General features: G+C 38.6%; 1 protein-coding gene and 1 pseudogene across 1 annotated transcript; one reads left to right on the forward strand and one right to left on the reverse strand.

Moving 5' to 3' along the window:
• Positions 1-1,577: 1,577 nt before the first annotated feature.
• LOC103968460 (amine oxidase [copper-containing] zeta, peroxisomal) lies at positions 1,578-15,771 on the forward strand. Its single transcript, XM_009381691.3, has 12 exons — positions 1,578-2,096; positions 4,902-5,011; positions 5,116-5,421; positions 7,538-7,650; positions 7,760-8,090; positions 8,183-8,398; positions 8,494-8,730; positions 11,386-11,571; positions 13,358-13,498; positions 14,161-14,429; positions 14,732-14,813; positions 15,447-15,771. Exons 1-12 carry the CDS (start codon positions 1,889-1,891, stop codon positions 15,561-15,563), a joined length of 2,316 nt encoding a protein of 771 aa, XP_009379966.2. The 5' UTR covers positions 1,578-1,888; the 3' UTR covers positions 15,564-15,771.
• Positions 15,772-16,041: 270 nt separating this feature from the next.
• LOC135586338 (ethylene-responsive transcription factor ERF062-like) lies at positions 16,042-20,526 on the reverse strand (annotated as a pseudogene).
• Positions 20,527-20,694: the final 168 nt, after the last annotated feature.

The raw sequence follows: 20,694 nt of genomic DNA on the forward strand, positions 1-20,694 counted from the left end.
CCTACCCAGGCTGTCATCTCACAACAGCAAGTGACAGAGATCATGCTCCCTCTTTCTCTCCTACCGCATCGGGGAACTTGAAGACAACTGGATTCAAGGACAGATTGAAGTGGGACTTCCCGGCGTGACGGCCACGGGCAAGAATCCATCGTCGCCCGGTCCAATGCCGTCCGATTAATATAATCCGTGGGTGCGTGCCAACAAGTGGGTGCTCCTATCACACCACCCACCGCGCTTATCGTTATCCGCTCCACCCGATCCCCTCACCGCCTCCGGTAACTCCACCCTCGTTCGAAACAACCCCCCGCCTTGTGCTTGTTGAATTGCACGAGACGTCGAGGCTCCTTTGGTAATAACTCGCATGGAGAAAAAATAGAGTGGAAGAGAAAAGAATCCTGCTTCGCTGCCTTGACATAGAGAAGTCTATGGTTTCTAAACGCATCATAAAATATATTGTTATCAATGCATATGGTCTATGAGAATAATAATAATAAAGATTTTGAGTGGATACTCAAATCTCAATAACTTAAATAATTAAAAAAAGTTGGGTTATTCTCGAGAAAAGATATAATATTTCTAGAATATTAGTAAAAAATCTTAATTTTTCTAAATGGCCAAAATTCTCTCATATTACAGAAGACCAAACCTGTACAGTGTTAGATAACACCAGCATAATGTTTTTTTTTATGAAATTATTATATTTTGGTTAACTAGATTGATTATAATATTTTTTACTGGAGTTAAAAGTATTTTTGCCTTTTGATTTAAGATACTATAACTTTGCTAAAATATATTATACCTACCTATTGTCTTGTCGTTTTATTATATTTTTTTTATAATAAATACATATTTTAGAAAATATATAAACCTAAATTAAAGACTGATTAGTAAAAAATATTTATCATTCTGTATTTTAAAATATGTATGAATAAGTCTGATTTTCATCAAAAAAATAAAAGACTCTCAAATAAATCATTTAGTATATGATAAAGTTAACAATCAACACTTTTGTACTATGCTTATTACTTCTTTTGTAATGAACTTATAATGTTCTTGGTTGATGAATAAAAGTATTATAATCGATTTGATGAACTAAAATATTGTAACTTCACATTTGATTGGCTTAATTTTAATAAGATTTTTTAATTAAAATACAAAATTTTAGATATTTGAAAAGATATGACATCTATGCGAAAATAAGGAGTACTATCCGGAAAAAAACCCAAAATATGAGATATATCCTATAAAAGTCATCTAAAACATTGTTAATATATTTATAAATTTATCACAAACCAATAAAAAAAACTCATGCAGAAGAATAAGTAAAAAAATAAAGTTATTTCTTTGTAAAGGAATTAAGTAAAAAAAATTGCTGCCCTTACCCAAGTACATGAATCACGAGTGCAATTACGAAGATTTTGCTGGGTTTCCATAAATGTCTTGGGGTTTCCCGTCCCACCCACCTCCACCATTTAAATTTACTGCATTCTCTCTCTCTCTTTCTCTCGCCAGTTGTCACTAAAACCCGAGCCGAACCGTTTCTCCTGCTTATAAATGCGCCATCTCCCTCTCTTCCCCCCTTCTCGTCTCTGTAACCTCAGGTCAAGAAACCATAACGACCCTCCTACCCACCTCTTCTCCCTTCTCCATCGTTCTCCTTCTCTCGAGGGCTTGGGTCTTGGAGGCCACTGCTCTCTCCAGTTTCGTGACCTCTCCTAAAACAACCTTAAAGAAGAGAATCAAATCGTGAAGGGAGACAGGGGGAGGGTTTGGTGGAGAGGAGTGAGAGAGAGAGGAAGGCTACGGAGGCGCGCTGCATGTCAGATTGCAGTAGCAGAGAGGAGGGATACTACGACGGCGGATTCGGTGAGCTTGCCAACCCTCTACAATGGCCGCAACTCAGGAAAAAGCGACGCCCGCCCACGCTTCCGTCGGCGTCGCCGGTGCCAAGGCCGGAGGGGTCCCCGGCCCCGTCCAAGAATGGGTTACCGCAGCCGTTGATAAGCAAGCTTCTGCGCCGCCGGTGGAGACCGTTAGCCCGCTGATCGCCCCCGTCGAGGACGTACAGGACCCTCCCGCGAAGCCCTCCTCCAAAGGTGACGACTTCTTGGACCTCCCTTCCTCTTTTTTTGTGGTTGTTGGAACAAAATCTTTTGCTGCGTAGGGAGGTCACGCTAGTCGAAGAGGAGCGATTCAAGAAACGGATCACGTTGTCTTTGTGTCGATCAATGTCGGGGATCTGATATCGAATAATTTAAAAGAAAGTTGTTCAGATCCAGGCAGTAAGATAGGAAAGAAATGACAGGGATAGGTATCCCATCGAGTTAGTTGATTAAGTGGTTCCGTCAAAGTAATCTTGCCGTCAAATTTCTACGATCATGGATGAGTTAAGAGGAGAGCCGCAGTTTATTGGATGAATATAGGTCTGGTGGAATTATTTATGATGTGCTGACATTAGAAAGAAAGCAGAGCTAGGGCAAAATCGGATATAGAATTAGAGAAAAGGATTTTACACAACAAGATTTCAGGTGTTGGTGTGGAATATTCCCCCGTTCCGCCAAACCATCAATTTTTTACATTCCCCAATCTGGCTTGAAAATTCTCTATATATGGTCGTTCTGGGAGGACATTGATCACTAAGATTTTATATGATGCCCAATTGTTAATATTATATGTCAGTGCTGCCTCAAGTTATCATCATGGGATATACAGTGTGTTTCAGTTGGTGGAAATTATAAAAGACTCAGTCTTTCCTAATGTGGTTGACTTGGTATTCTGGGTGGTTTATGCTAATAGCATTTGTGCTCATAATAGCACACTTGCATGGCTTCCACGTATTCTCTACTACCAAATACTTAAAAGAGAACTTTAGGTAAATTGATTAAGTTGAAGATTGTACTCCTGATTACATAATATGATTACATAATATAACGACTATGACAAGGCGGAAACAAAATAACAAGTGCCACAACTGTCTTTCCACTAAAGTTCCTCTTGTTGGGTCTTGTGCAGCTTATGATCTTGTCTGCACTTGTTACTTCAGTGATCAAGTTTACTAGTTATGCCCAACATCCAACTCTTTCTAAGAGAACTAAAAAGTTATGTCAGCCTCAGCTGTAATGACTGGATGCTATGCATCTTATTTATGTCAAAATTTGTCAAGTCCAGGTTTGATGGATCAATTATTGAGCTCTGTCGCTGCATGGTTACCAATATGCAGTTGCTGGTAATTCTGTTTACCCATATCAATTATTTTCCCTTTATTTTATTGTATGCTTAGTCTTTACCAAACACATTCAAAGTTCAAAGCACGTGCCACTCTCTGCGATGTGCTTGCACAACGTCAAAATAGCATTACTGTCAATATGAAGTATGATAGTGATTCAGAAGCACATCAGAGGATGAACCTAACTTCATTATATATTTAAGAACAATCATTACTTTCAGTCTATATTCCTTTTGCTTTCTGCTGATGTTTACACCATTTTACCCTAGCAGCTGTTACTGTGCTGCATTACTGGGGAGGGAATGACAAGTCCTTAGTTAGGGATTGAGATTTCTGTTTTTAAGTGTTCGCTTTTTTGAAAAATGTTGTGGAACAAATCTGAGTTCTGAAGATAGATGTTAGAGAGTTAAAAAGAGAGATATGTACTTAGACTGAAACTTAATTAGCTTAATTTGTCTTTATTTTTCTCATGTGTTCATTTTTCATTTCCCCCAGTACAATCTAGAATTTTGCTTTCAAAAGTTTGAAAATCTCTTTGACCTCGCCCAGCATCATCAGGGCCATTTTTTTTCCTTTTTTGTTCCATTGCATCTTGGTCTTTTTCATCTTATCAGGACAAGATATTAAGAACATGCATGTTTTGGGTCTAGCTTTCTTGTTGCAAAAGGAGTTTCTTTTTTTATTTTCAGGGTTCAACGGTTTGTTATTTTAATTGAAAGGTTAGATTGTTAGAATATACATGATATCTGTAATTTGTCATGAGAAACAATGCGCCAACTGAATATTTCTCGTGTTTTTATATGATGCAATCGTGGATTGGTCTCCGCATTCAGTCCTGACAATTTTGTTGAACTAGTTTGATGAATCTTTAATTCTCTAGCTAAGATATCAAAGGACACCAACTGGCCTTAGCCTATTGATTGGTCATGGATTGCAATTTTGGTCTGTGCTGTAACAATTCTAGGTGTTCCACAGCCCCGATGCTTTGAACCCTAAAACTGGTTCCTTATATTGAACATTAGGCTGGTTCAATGTTTGAGCTGGTTCAACAAAAAAATAAAAGGAAAGGATGGCACAGATCCTTGTATTGCTATCTTCTTAGCATAGTTTGGCAAACCCTGTTATTAATGACTTAAGGCACTTGTTTCAATTATCAATTCGACTAACACTTTCATACCATGTTCCATTTATTGATTGCTTAAGCAAACTCATATTATGATGCTTTATCATGAACTTGTCATGTTGATTGGTGATAACATGTGTAGTGACGTACACAGCTTGTTATGTATCTATTATCTATGTAGCCAGCATCGTGTTTTATTTGGATATCACATGAAGCTCGATACCTTATTCTGTTGCACAGTTGCCTGTTGCTTTCTCCCCTGTACTTTCCATCACAAAGGCTTTGCCATTTTAGATGTGCCTGGATGACAAGGTGGACTCTGCACACCAGTTCCTAGCTATGGTTTAGGGGCCTGAATAGCATACTTGTATCGATTTTCATTTTTTTTTTTGCTGGTGTCTTTTTTTATCTTTTATCTTTGGTTGTTTTGTTCATATGATAAATTATAAGTTGTTTATGTATGTTCCCCCTTGCTTCTTATAGTTTGGTCAGTACATTTGTGGTTACTGTAATGCTTTGTTTGATTCATGATGTTCAGTGGTTTAACTGCAGGAATCCCAGTTATGATGAGGGCTCAAACAAGCCACCCTTTGGATCCGTTGTCTTCGGCTGAAATATCTGTTGCAGTAGCAACAGTCAGGGCTGCAGGGGCAACTCCGGAGGTTTTGTTTCTTACTATACTTTAGATGCTTTGCTTGCTTCATCAACTTTCTTTTGGTAGATGTGAATACTTGGCATGAATAAATTTAGGTAAACTTCTCTTCAGGTGAGAGATGGTATGCGGTTTATAGAAGTAGTTCTGTTGGAACCAGAGAAAAACATTGTGGCACTGGCCGATGCCTACTTCTTCCCCCCATTTCAACCATCACTGCTCCCCAGAACGAAAGGTGGCCCTGTCATCCCTAGTAAGCTTCCTCCTAGGAGGGCTAGGCTTGTTGTTTATAACAAAAGGTCAAATGAGACAAGCATTTGGATTGTCGAACTGTCAGAAGTGCATGCAGCAACTCGGGGTGGCCATCACAGGGGAAAAGTCATCTCATCTGAAGTTGTCCATGATGTCCAGCCCTCTATGGTATGTGGGTTTGGGAATAGCTGATGAGTATTCTTTTGCTCGGATAACTTGGATAATTTTCTTCCCGTATCTTTTTTGTGCTAACATATCTTGCTGAACTCATTCTTCTCAATATCTTTCTCCTTAAAGAGTGGCCAGCAAGCTATAGAAGTAACTAAAATGCAAACTAAATATCTCTATTTCACGTCCACGATATATAGAGCAAAGCTACTATAAATTATGGAATATTGAATGAAGAAATTAAGGCACGGTTGAAGTTAATTGTATCGAAATCAAAGTCTGCAGTACCTTGGCTGCATTATTAATCAAGTGGTGGATACCATACAGGATTCTGCACCTGCGGTCGTTGGATAGTTGAAGTCAATAAGGTTCATGTGCCATCAAATAACTTAGGTATGAATATTGAAGGGTAGTTATAAGAGTAGACATGCCTTTTTACATTGCTATTTACGCGATAATATATGGAAATGATGAGTATAATTGAGATAAGATTTTCTAGTAATCAGTAGACGAATATATAATAACAATTCACTTATGCTAACTTGGAGGCAGAAGTAGTGGGGTCGGGTAACTGCTTGTTTTCCTTTTTATTATTATACCTTGTCTTCTAGATTGCAACTTGTGTTTTTTACCTTGATCTGTTCTTGTGAAACCCTTGTGCCATTAAACTTCCATTTTGTTCTTATGGTCCTATCTCTTGTTACATTCATTATTTTGCTGAAGTCCACATTTCTTCCACCAAGCTTTTATAATAGAATGCTAAAGATGTATGCCAATTTTGAATATACTCATTTCATGTCCAATATATCATATCAATGCTTTGAATAATCGGAATCTGTAAGAATGTTCTTCCTTTCAGCTCTGGTCAATTCTATAATAGGAGAATTGTGTGAAGCAGTTGGCTAGCAGTGTAAATTGTAAAGTCATTAGCATTTGTTAGTCATTATTAACATTGGATCTTACAGAACAGTTACCTGGATGAGCATATTGAAATAGTTAAATGTTTTGATAGAAGAAAGGGTGTTCTAGTTCAGATATCCGCCAGCGAGGATCATGGGGTGGGTCAACTTAAGTTGTCAAACTTGACATCCAGGTTCAAGTGGAGAAACCTTATCACGGTGACCATTTTCATCCTCTAAATGGCCACTAGATGGATATACTTTAAAATTCCATTGTGGTTAGTTGAAGAAAGCATCAATATTATATTAAAAAAATGAAGATATTAACTTTTTTCTATCTGTTTATAGAAAATAAATTTGGTGTACCTTTCTAGGAGCAAATTTACAAGCCCTTCCCTTTGCTTGCGACATGTGCATCTTGGGGAACATCAACAGATGGTGCACCCTGGCAGGTGCTACGGGCTTCCAGACAGCGAATTTGTACCTTCTAATTACAGGTGTAGGTTTTGTGGTTTGCTATTGACCAGCTATCACACCAGTGGCTATTGGTGACTACTGGCTTGTGGCCAAAGATCACAGTCTGCACACCATACAGTTGACCTGATGCCCATTAATTCTTGACTCATCAGCACCTGCAAATTTCATTGATGAAAACCCCACATAGTCTATAAGGTATACTGACAAGAAGAAACTAGGAGGATTTTAAGCTGGGCTTGTTCCTGACTAGGATGAGTGTTGGCTTCAGTGGCATTGACCCCTGATGTTGCCATGAGTCATCAACAATAGGATGGGATTGATGTGTTAACCTGAGCATGAAGTATTTATAACTCCTGTCCTAGGCCTCTAAATTCATGATTCACCCAACAAGTGGCATGTTACAGCTGTTAGGTCTGAGTTCATTTTTTCCTAAAATTGTGCTTGTATATATATATATATATATATATATATATATATATTAAATACTAAAATTATCAAATATCTTGTATAGCATGGCAACTGGAGTAAGCTTTGTTTTTTCCTTTTATTGCATATTTGGATTTGTTTTCATTGATTGAAGCAGATACCTGAAGTTTCTTATTTACAACTATTCTGGTGGTGCTTTTATGTTGAGAAGCAACATTTTTTTTTAATATCAGAGCAACCTTCTTATTAGAAGCTCAAATTTCTGTCATGTATGAGATGATTTTGAACTGTGTAATCTTCCTTTCTAAATGTAGGATGCCATGGAATATGCAGAATGTGAGGCTGCTGTAAAAAATTACCCTGCATTTATAGAGGCAATGAGAAAGAGAGGAGTGGAGGATATGGATCTTGTAATGGTTGATGCTTGGTAAGTTAAGAGTTGTTCATTTATTTACTATAAGCAATTATGATATCAAATGACATTTATAGTTGCTTCTTTCTAACTACTATATCTTTATTTTGACCTATGTATACAGGTGTGTTGGTTACTACAGTGATGCTGATGGTCCTAGCCGCAGACTTGCAAAACCACTAATATTTTGTAGAACAGAGAGTGACTGCCCCATGGAGAATGGTTATGCACGTCCTGTCGAAGGCATACATGTTCTTGTTGATATTCAAAATAATGTGATAATTGAATTTGAAGATAGAAAATTGGTACCTCTACCTCCAGCAGATCCTTTGAGAAACTACACTGCAGGAGAAATGCGAGGAGGCATTGACCGAAGTGATGTGAAACCTTTGCATATTCTGCAGCCTGAAGGTCCAAGTTTTCGTGTAAATGGTTACTTTGTACAATGGCAGAAGGTATTCAGTATTCTTGTTATATTGCAGCCGATATTTATTGCAAATGTTGTAGTGAATCTGAATTGACAATTTTCTGCTATGCTTCTAAACAGTGGAATTTCCGGATTGGTTTCACCCCTAGGGAGGGATTGGTAATACATTCTGTGGCCTACATTGATGGTAGTCGTGGACGGAGACCTATTGCTCACAGATTAAGTTTCGTTGAGATGGTAGTTCCTTATGGAGATCCAAATGAGCCTCATTACCTTAAGAATGCATTTGATGCTGGAGAAGATGGCCTTGGAAAAAATGCACATTCTCTCAAGAAGGTTAAATGTGCTATTCATGAAATTCTGTTTTTTACTCTCTTAGTTGTATGCACTTTGTGTTTTGTATAATTGTCTCAATGGATCTAATAATCCAGGGTTGTGACTGCTTGGGCTACATCAAATACTTTGATGCCCATTTCACTAACTATACTGGTGGTGTCGAGACTATTGAGAATTGTGTGTGTTTGCATGAAGAAGACCATGGGATTTTGTGGAAGCATCAAGACTGGAGAACAGGCTTAGCAGAGGTTAGGCGGTCAAGAAGGCTAAGTGTGTCTTTCATATGTACAGTGGCTAACTATGAGTATGGCTTTTTTTGGCACTTCTATCAGGTAAGTTGGAAAATTTTGCATTCTCTGCTTCTAATTCTGGTTGCTAGCGATGTAAAGTTATGTTGATTTTGTGTAAAGTTACGTTGCATTCTCTGCTTTTAGTTGTTTTTGGACAAGCTGGTTATAATTAAAGCCATTATTGAGGTCCTCTCATTATCTACCTCTAGACTCCTTGGCTAAAATCTTTCACATATGTTTAGTGGAAGATATTCCTTGTTCAGGTTCTTTTGTTATTGACCATACTATTAAAATTTAACAAACTAATTGTAACTCTACGTGTTTCTTTTATACCAGATGCACCATCACTATATGCTGGATTAGCATGCTTCACATGTGCCGCTGTGCACATTCTGACTGGAAAATTCTGATTTTGCATGCTTGGCACATTAGCATCCGTCCACACACAGCTAACATGGTACAAGCCATGTGGAGCAAAGCTAATATGGTATGATTCATCTGTGCACTGGCCAATTGTTCCACAACCTATTCTCAATGAGGTCCATGAGAGTATTTTGTAGTTTACTAACAATTCATAAAAGATTTACAGTTAAGCTAGTAGGCCATTGGGTAATAATTTCGAAATCAATTAATTGATTAAAACATGATTGTGTTCAAGAGGAATCAGGCCTACAGAAGGTAGGAGAGAAAATGAGGCACGGAAAGAAAGATGGATAAGTACATGTGAACCTCATATAATCTGCTATTAGCGGAAGAAGTCATAATTTGCAGCAAAAGTGGAGAAAGGTTTTGCTTCTTTGCTGTCTTGTTTTAATTGGTGAGGACCGAGTAACAGTGCATGGAACTAGGGTTCTTATAAGTTGTAAGGATTTGCTATCTATTCTAAATGCATGAGCATGAAATTTACATGATGTGCTGCAGGGTAAGTGGTAGGAGGATCTAGTATATGACAAAAATTAGTTGGATTCACTATCTGCTAGTAGACCTATAGATGCTGCGATAGAGGATAAAATTATAAAATGAGGGATAAACATTCAAAATGGTATAGATATGTGTTAAGGAGACATAAATTAGTTAGAAGCAAGGTTGGAGGGAGGCAGCTTCTTCTTCCGTGAGGGCTTCTTCAAGCGGTCGCGGTTCTTGACGACAAAGTCGGCGAGGGAGATCGGGACCAGAAGCGGAGGAGTCAAAGTAGGAGGGAGGTAGCTTCTTCTACCGCGAGGACTTCTTCAAGCGGTCGTGGTTCTTGATGACGAGGTCATGCTTCTTCAAGCAGTCCTAGAAAGATTTTATTAGAACATATAAAAAAATTTAAATGTTCCTATCTCATACGGTTTGTTGTTGTTATTATAGGTAGCTGTCATAACTTAATTTGGATAGATTCTGCAACATGCAGTGAAAATGCAAACAGAAACTATGGTAAATGGTTCCTGATGAGCTTCCTGTTGTTTCTTCTATCTTGTACTTGGAGGCTCTGACCCATATGCAAGTCTGTGAGAGAGATAGAACAAGATAGAGTTTCTGGTTGGGCTTTTAATATTCTGTCAAATCAAATTGACAACTTGCCATTTCCTAATGATGGAAATAGTATATAAGAAAAGTTGGGGGTTGCAATCCTGCCAAATGGCATGATACTCTTTTGTGTTGGGTTAATTTTGGGTGAACATACACTTGTTTAATCCGAACCAAACCCATTTGTAATTGGGTTAGGAAAGTTCAACCTGTGTGGCATACATTGGCATGAACCAAACCCATTTCAGTAACCTGTGTAACATCTTTAATATGATATTATATTTGAAAGGTGGTGATATAATGATTTCAAAGATACTAATGAGAGAGAGAGAGAGAGAGAGAGAGAGAGAGAGAGAGAACTGGCAATGGAGTTATTTTGCTGATGGCCTGGGGCCATGGCCCTAAGGTTAGGGCTAGACAGTAGAGGTTTTAAATTTTAATAAAGTATATTAGGGAGACTCCTGAGCATGACTGACATAAAGATGTAGAGAAATTAATGAAACTTGAAAATTTTAAAATCTCATTTTAAGATTCTTTACTTAATTGTGTTTTCTTCCTCTAGAGTTTACACAAGTTGCCAAATCACCTAGATGGTCACAGATGGTAACCCCATGAAATGCATGTGTAAGGCCTAGATACAAAAGGTGTAACATCCATTACTGTAGAGATTTTAGATACCTTTGTCATGTCACTTGCCTTAATCCATTCCAAAGTATTGTCAAAGATTTTTTCTTGCAGGAAATCAAATAACTAAATAAAATGAAAATTGTATGAGTGGTAATAGATTGTACACGAGCATGAGATGTTTTTCTACACATGCTATCTTTAGCAAAGAAAATAATAAAGAAAAGGGGATGGTGTTGAGTTCTTAGAAGATAGATCGACAGAGTTTCTTTACATGGGAGAGTTTGAGTGAGTATATTAAAGTTGTGTAGTACTTTGTTATAATCAGTTGCATTCTTAATGACATCTCAGTTCCATTTCTTTTTTGATAAAACTGGCTGTAGTTTTGCTATGTTGCCATGACTTTTCACTTTTAATTCATTAAACAGAATAACACAACACATCCATTTTCAATCACCGATTTAGTCGCACATAATTCAATTATTTCAAATGCTTGTTAGTTGTTACCGTATGCTTTGGATTTGATGCATATGGCTAAAAGTAGCTTTCACTTGCTCGCAGGATGGTAAAATTGAGGCAGAAGTAAAACTGACTGGCATTCTAAGCTTAGGAGCATTACAACCTGGTGAATCAAGAAAGTTTGGTACAACAATAGCTCCAGGTTTATATGCACCAGTTCATCAGCATTTCTTTGTTGCTCGCATGAATATGGCTGTTGATTGTAAACCCAATGAAGCCTTCAATCAGGTACTCTTTTGATAAATATTTTGCATTGTGCTGTAGTTTTGTGTTTCTACTGTTTTGTGGTTACCTTCTATCTTTCAGCCAGACTTCTGCTTGACCTAAATTAATTAAGGGTAACTATGAAAGTGTAATAGTTAATATTTAACCTAACAACCTGTTTCTTATTTGTGTTTATGCTCCAGTTTCTTGTCAATAATGATTTCATCTGAGTGTCTGGAGTCTAGTATTTGGGAATGGCACTTAAATTATGCCTATTCTATACACTTACACAGGGAGATTAATGTAGTCCTGGTTTATCTTCACATCAGTCATCAGCTCATGTTACTAATTTGGGATACAACAACAGTTAAATTTTCTGGTTGCTGTGTAAGATAATTGCAAGGACAAATTTAATATGTGAACAAACCAAGGGTTTGTCTTATTGATGTCTAACAGACATATTTTATTGGAAATAAACTTAATAAATTCATGACAATAAAATGATGAACCAATATGAGATCTGAAGAACCTTGATCACTAAGGTAGAAAAGAACAACCTTGCCCATGTACTAGGCTTGCTGTCAATTGTTTCCATTACTTGAACGCTGTTCGCTAAGGTCACAAAACAGCTAACTGACTGTTGTACTTAAGTAGTTAGGTACACCCTCTAAAATAATTCATGATGATGTCAAGGAGTAACCGAGGGATGAAAAATGGAGGTGGCTCAATCATTAAATAGAGATGAAAGTTTGTTGTTGTAATTACAATTGTCCTCATAACTATTTCAAACATGTAATTAGCAGAAATTTTTTCTTACATAATCATAATGGCAAACCTATCGATGAGGATTTAATTAGGGAAACAAAGGAAGATAGCATTAGGAAATCTGGGGTGCTGATATGAAAACAGGCAAAGAATGGGACAGATTCTACAAACAAGAAAATTGAAAACCTTGAAATATTTCGGAGATGCTAAAGTTAAAAGAGTATACAAAAAGAAATGTTGAATGGTCATTAGAAAGATGAACTGCAATGAATTTATCAACAGGAAATTTAAATTTTTTATTGTATTTCAATTTTGAGCTTGGTTGTCTCTAACTTATAGCATGAAAAATTTGCTGCAAAGTTATGAAGCAAGAAACTAGAAGGCATATAATGTTGAGACAAAGGTTTGTGTAGAGAACACCCTAGGCCTGTGCTACTGTATATTTGCCCACATACATGGAAGAAATTTGATGCCTGTCGTAAATGAGGCCAAATCAGCATGGTGGTCACCATGCTACCTAAGTATCCAGGGGCTTGATTACTCAGTTCCACATGGTTAGCTTCTCTCTCTCTCTCTCTCTCTCTCTCTCACACACACACACACACACACACACACATACACACGCACACGTGCGCGCGCATGCTTAGACACACAACCTTTGCTTGTTCAAGTATGGAACACAATCTTGCTTTCTTCCATTAGTTGTCCATTGACCAGATATAACATTCTCTTCAATTTCCAAATATGTCAATAATTGTCGTGAAACTTTGGTCCATGTATTATGCAATTCGCTTCCATTTTTGTGTTGTACATGTAATAGTCATTGTACAAAGTACAAACTTCAAATAAAATTTCCAAGGCTATACAATTTTGATTAATTGTGATCTATTTTACAACAATTATTTGTTCTGTGTTTCATCAACAACAACTATCATTGTCCAGACTTATGAGCAGTAGTTTTGTTTCAATGGTTGGTTTATTTGAACTGTTTGTGTTGTGACAAGCTCTATGTAGTTGTATGAGTGCTATATTCTCTTTCCTGTAGGTGGTTGAGGTGAATGTTAAAGTTGAAGAACCTGGCAAGGATAATATTCACAATAATGCATTTTATGCTGAAGAAAAGCTTCTCAGATCTGAGTTGCAGGCGATGCGTGATTGCCAACCTTTGTCGGCACGACACTGGATTGTACATACTTCACTGTATTTTTACTCTGTTTTGTCCTTATTGACTCATTTGCTTATTAGATTTTTTAATATTTAATTTTTGACATGCACATTATGTGAAATATTGTGTTCTAGTTTTCATAGACTACTGATAGCAGATTGCAAAAGGATTTTAAATGTAACCATCATCTGTGATGGGGAATGACATCCCAATAGCATCTCTGGAGTTCCACCAAGCTGGCTTTTTCATTTACTTAGAAGTAGAATTGTTCCTAACAAATGACCTTAATTAAATGGCTACAAATTGTTAGCTGATAGCTTGGACAAGCACACACAATCATGTAAAGTAATGGTTACAAATTGTTTGCTGATGCTATCTGTTCAGGGTAGCCAAATAATTTATCTAATTTGGATTTGCAAGATAATTATTGTGCATTTTGACTTTGTTCTCTTCAATAATCTCTTATACACATTTGGAAAGAAGTTGCATTAAGAGGATAGCCTTTCATAACTCTTCAGGAATTCTCCATCTGCTTTGTTTCTTGCTAAGGAATGAAAAGTATGTCTTATGATGATAGGACTTGGAGTTGTTGTTTTTATTACTACTTTGGTTCAGCTGAAATAACTAAAATTTGCCTATTCGTTATCGTATTAACCATTTAAGACTTCCATTTTGAATTTCAGGTGAGGAACACCAGAACTGTAAATCGAACTGGTCAACCTGCAGGATACAAGCTGATGCCTGGTTCCAATTGCCTTCCGTTAGCTGGGCCAGAGGCAAAATTTTTGAGAAGAGCTGCATTTTTAAAGCATAACCTTTGGGTTACATCATATAAACATGATGAGATGTATCCAGGAGGAGAGTTTCCCAATCAAAATCCACGCATAAACGAGGGACTAGCTACATGGGTTAGGAAGAATAGGTCCCTTGAGGAAACTGACATTGTCCTATGGTTAGTATCTGGAATTAACAGTAGGATTTAGAATTAATATAAAGGCTTTATTTATTTATTTTGGAATCAATTCCTTTCTCCCCATTGTGTGTTATGTCTACAGCTTTTGCACATAAGATTACACATTTTTATCTCGGAGATTAGTAGCATTAAATTTAGCTATTTCAGACTTTGGTTCTAAATATTAGTTCCTCAGATCTTTTGTTTTGGAAGATATGTACAACTTCAAGATTCTCCATTTTGTTTTGAATTCTTAAGGATGTCCACTGATTTATTTTCATACTAATGAACTTTATTTACAGGTACGTATTCGGAATCACCCACATCCCAAGGCTGGAAGACTGGCCCGTCATGCCTGTTGAGCATATTGGCTTTATGCTCATGGTATTGCCTCTTCCGTTTGACTTCTTTTTCAAGCTTTCTCATCTGTGTTTGTCAGTTTGGCTTTATTGCATATAAAATGATTGATATTAGAGACAGTCAATAATGTTTGGTTATAAGGAAGGGAAATGAACATTTCACAGATTGTTGTACTGTTTACTTATGGAACATAGCCTTATTATATTTTGAATTAGCTTAAGGATTACACATATACTAGGAGCATTTGCGTCTTGTAGGTTATGAATCAAGGTTGATTATCTTGGAAAAGAATTTTGCTAGCCATACTTTTTTCAAGTTAATTGGTTTAACTTTGAAGTCTTTGCATGATTAAGAAAAATATTAGCTGATCATTTATGCTATTATCTGAAGGTGACTTGTATGAAAGCCTGTGGAATCATTACTGTTATTGTGTGTTTGATCAAAAAAAAAAAAGAGAGAAAAAAAGGTTACTGATCCAGTTATCTAGCAGTAGAAAATTCTATGTATCTGAGCTGTCTTTTTCAAACTCCTTGTCGTGGCAAATTTTGGAAAGAAATTTTGGTCCCTGATTAGAATCCGGCTGGAGCTTCTTTTATCTTGTATAAATGTTAGGTACATTTTGGTGTCTCCACTGATTCTTAGTTTGAAATTTTCCAGCCTCATGGTTTCTTCAACTGCTCCCCGGCAGTTGACGTGCCTCCTAGTCCCAATGAGGCAGACAAGGAGTGTGGAGCACCTAAGTTGATGCACAATGGACTTGTTGCGAAGCTTTGAGGAAAGATGAGAAGTAAACCTATCCGGTAAGGAGGGCCTGTAAATTAGGGAAGAACTTAAAAAATATGTTGCTGCTCTATGTTCTGTTTACGTTGTGCAATGAATGCTGCTAGTTGATCGAATTTGATCTATGGCATCATGGCCAGCATGCTTTTACTGTAAACGCTCTCACGACAGAGGTTTTGAGAAAAAGGTATGGTTGTTTCTCTGTTTGTTGTGAGAAAAAGGTATGGTAGTTCTTTGGGGGCACTATAATTTGGCATTGGGCACTTCACATCTCAGTTACACCTCTGGAAGGAAGGTTGTCTGATTCTTATAGGTTCAGATCATTTTTAACGTCGCATTCTTCCATCAAGTGCTTCTGCTCCATCTGACAACTTACTTTAGCGACTCTTCCTTTTCTCTTTAAGAATTTTGATGTTGAAGATCAAATATGCCCCTTGCTACTTGTCTTCCTGAGCAGAGATATTGATCAAGGTGTAAAAATCTTAATATAATTTTAATTATTATTATACCTAGAGCGAACTCGAAGCCAGTTCAAGAATATGGTTGTTCTACTCACGAATGGGAGGGACAAAATCCGGAGGCCTGAGAAGCGGCCTCTCGGGACTCGTGATCAACAAAAAGAAGCTAAGAGGCAGGGAGAGACGGAGGGAGTCCAAGAACTCGGAAATCAAGGTTTGGGGAGAGAATCCCATATCATGTCCATGTCCAAGGAAGGCATCCTGCTTATCGTCACCCCACCTGCATCCCACTGCAGCTCCTTGCCCGGAGCACTCAATGAAGGCCGGGCTACTGTCGGCGCTCGCGGTCTTGTGCCGTTTCATCTCCGGTGGGCCGCATTCGTCGACGCCCACACGTAAAAGATCTTTCTCCCACGCTCGTTTCAACTCGTTCAAGCTCCACGACGGAGAAGTGGAGCAGGCGGAGCTGCCAGAAGCCTGGAGCTTTGCTTCCAGTAGCGAAGCAATCGCTGCATGAGGATGACCGGGTCCCCGGGCAGCGACGTGGAGCTGTTGCTTGGCGTGAGGGAAGTTGAGATGCACCGCATCTCCCCTGAGCTCGTAGGCCGCTATGTCGTAGGCCATGGCCGCGTCCTCGGCCGTGTCGAATGTCCCCAGCCACACCTGGTCCGGTTCCTCGGCAGCTTTATCTCCGCCACCCACTTCCCCAACTGCCTCTGTCTCACCCCTCTGAAGAGCTTCACCGGTCCATGCCCCAGCCGCTGCTGAAGCGACGATGTCGAGTTGGTACTGTGAATCTGCAGCCATTGAGGGGCGCTGCGCTGATGAAGTTTCTGATGCGTTTGGAGGTGGAAATCTCGTTTTCCTGCAGGAGGGACATCGCTTGCAGGGAAGACGACGTATGACCGAACCAACGAAGAGCAAAGAGAAGAGCATGGAGGAGAAGGGAACAATAGGGAAGTGCTCACGGAACCATTTAGCTCAAAAGGCTCCGTCGGGCGCTCGGCTTTCACCTCGAGAAAGTTGAGAACGGTGGGGCTCCAAGATCTGCCATCGTTGTCGCCGTAGCGCTTGGCTTGCGTTGCCATTATCATTGCCGGATCGACTGCTCCATTGCTGGTTACTAGGCGGAACTGATCTTCCATTGAATGTCACTCACTTCCGAACCACTGCATCTAATAAATAGCTTGATATATATAAAATAGAAGCAGAGGATAACACCTGAGAAAGGAAGCATATGGAGGCTTTGCTTTAAATCTATCCAAGGAGAGTAAAAGACTTCAGGAGGCACCTAAACATGCTTTCAAGAATCTGCCCTCATAATCTAATCAACCAGCATGGAGTTTTCCAGTGAACATGGCCAATGACATGCCACAGGGAATCATCCTGCGTGGATGCACTAAATTGATACAGTAATTGTCATATTGTGTCTAGCCAAAGAACAACATCCCTTCACAACGATTAGATTCCTGCTGATTACTTTTATTTCCGCCAACACATGGTGTGCATGGTGGACACGAAAAAGATGGTTATTGTAATTGGGGCCACGTTCTTTTGTCAATGTTGTATTATTTGATGGCATCTTCCTCACCTTTCTCACTAGTTTAAGAGGCTTCATTGGCTGTAATCCAATAGGAACGCATATGCGGATAAACTTTCCAGAGAAGCCTCTTAAACTGTGCCAGATTTCGACATACACATGGCCAGCCATATTTTTTACTTGATAAAACACGAGAAACCACTAACCTTTCTCTTCATAGTTTCAGCACAGATTGTTGCAGACCATTATGCGAAGCTGCTTTGAACTGTTGTGTTGAGAATTGTGTTGATCCTCGCTTGCATCCACCAGCCCCACAACAGGACAAGCCAGTCCTGTGTCCATAGATAATGTTACAAGTGTACATAACCTGTACAATTGTAGGCCAACAGAAACCAACAAGGACACTCACCTTCATTATGTATCCAAGTGTGGTAGCAAGGCCTCCTTACAGCTTCTGACAAGGGGCACCATCATGAGCTCCACTTACATTAAGATGCTAACTGAAAGAGTTTAACATTTTATTTTAAAACATTAACTTGACAGAAAAAGGTTATCAATATTGTTGCTATGATTGACAAACAACTGCACATTCATTGCAGAGCGCCAAACTTGTGGATGTAAGTTTGACTCAGTGTGTGTAGGATCATGAAAAAGATGGCATATTCAAGGAGCGGGAATGAGAAGGGCCTCATGGTTGAAGTTCCACAAATGGATGAATCAGAAGCCTAGCCTTTTCTCTTGAACTGCCTACTACCTGTCCTGTCTGACTATGCCGTAAAAGAGATCCATCAAACTTACTTCAAATTTTCTCTTTTCTTTGTTGATAAGCCTACTACATATTTTGTACGAGATACATCAAGAGCAGCACAACTGCTTCCACTTTATATGGAAGCTTGGTTGGCGGCAATCACAGCTGCTTTTTCTTCTCTGGCATCATTCAGTCTGCAGGCATCAAACCATGTTCCCCCAGCAAGATAAGATAAGATAGTTTATTTGGGGATCGACGTCTTATTAAGCAAATAGTAGACATGATCTGTAGATAGCTTATGGTGCTGGAAGCAAACAAGAAGGCTGATTGGCTGCCGATGACAATTTCATCAGGCCAAAACCCCTTGGATTATTCCAAAGACAATCCTATGGACAACAGCGACCCTCCTCACTTAGTTAATTTTCCTTCCTATGTAATTATTCTCCATGCCCACTTCTGCAAGGTTACAATTGCAGTAATCAGGGGAATATTTTATATAGCTCTTGCACATGTAACCTCTTAAAATATCCTTTACATGCACTTTTATGAAGTTCTTATTTGCAGCATTGCCTTCTAAAACATATAGCAGAATAAAGACAACTTAGAGATTCTTACAATAAAGCATCAGAGTTCTGTTAGCTAGAATAAGAAGCAGGTGTTTTTCTTTCTCCAGTATAAACTTCATCCTTCACAAAAGTACTCACTTATCCATACATATGAAGAATTTACACATTTTAGGATATGACACTTCTCACAATAAGATTGCATATGACATTGAACAATCTACTTAATTTTTTTAATTTTCAAGAATAATGAATCATGAAATAGGTAACTTTTGAAATTAATAAGTGATTAAAGTTGAAAACCTATATTTGAGTACCAGACTTTGGCACATAGGATACTTCATGCAATTATTCATAACTATGCTAATTAAAGAAACTAAAATACTCATTTCTTGGACATTGTAGAACTGGTTCATAGACACCAATTTAATCAATATGCTGCTTGTTTCTTATGCTCGTTGGAAGTGATAGATCATCGTCCATTCATCTATTTTCAATTGTTGTTTTCTTTTTGGAAAGGAATCTATTTTTTCTGGTTCAAAGATAAAGATGAAAGAATCATGAGATCCATAAATTGATGCATCATATTCAACCTAAGGCCTTAATTTGTCATTATTACAGTTTCCAATATAACTCAAGCAACTAGATAGGCCATCAAGAACTTGTTTGAGAAGGATTTCTCAAATCCCTCGAGAGGAGAGAACGATGGAATAAGACAACAGCTGAGATGTGCTAACCTGATCAAACTAAGGTCATCTCGGGTCACAGTTGCTCAACCCTCCTGTACCCCAACATACCTAGAATGTATACAGCAGACACATTTTAACTCATTTGAATTTCTAATCATCCAAGCTATTCTGGTAAAAATCAAAGTCAAAATTTGGAAAAAGTAATACGATTAGCAATTTTAACAGCTAAAATTTCTCTACTTATCCGTTTTTCCTTCTCTTTCACCTTACTTTTTTAATCCAGGGTATCCTTCTTGTCTTTTCCACCTTCTCAAGATAGGGCTTAATAGGGTTTAATTTGTCCATAAATTTAGGTAAGCAATTGAGAGAGGATGTGAGAAAGAATCTTATGAGTTACAGAACAAGGTCTCTCTCTCAGCCTCCCAAGGCCACCGGTGCTAGTGACAATCTATCCCTAATAGATGACCTTCCTGTCTTCCACTCCTGTGTTCTATATGCCCAAACAAATCCACCCCTACGATCTATCTTGCTTCATCATGCTACATGCTGATACGTCAATGCAAGAACACGCTATGCTTTTGGAAAGGCAATGCAAGATTAGGGTTTCTTAATCCAAACTAACTAATCTACACATAGCCCGTAAATACGTATTTGGAACAGATTACCAAGAAACCAAAGGACATCAAATTTTCAGTTGTTTGTATAGGATTTGAACGGCAAGGATTCAAATAATTTACCTCCGGAAGTATTCGACCATGGAGAAGGTGTGGATCAGCCGGATGGATCTGCCACAGGTGGCTTGACGTCCAGGAACGCTACAGGGGGTGGGGCGTCGGCCCTCCTGGCGGCCGGGGCATCGGCAGCGACGCCGTCGTCCTCAGCGTCGCCATCCTCGATCTACTCCCGACCGCCATGGCGCTCTCTTAAGGGGATAGAGACGGATCCCGAGCACGCTGTTTCTTCACCCAAATTTAGGTCCATAACACCGCGAATCATTTGATTGAGTCGAACCAAATCGAGTCACTTGGACCAGCGGTTCGAATCAAGACTCCCGCCTCACACGAAAATTATTGTGACATAATGACTGTCACAATCGTGACATAATGACTGTCCAACACATTATAAAA

The sequence above is a fragment of the Musa acuminata genome, chromosome BXJ1-10 (genome assembly GCF_036884655.1).
Source record: "Musa acuminata AAA Group cultivar baxijiao chromosome BXJ1-10, Cavendish_Baxijiao_AAA, whole genome shotgun sequence".
Lineage (NCBI taxonomy): Eukaryota > Viridiplantae > Streptophyta > Magnoliopsida > Zingiberales > Musaceae > Musa > Musa acuminata.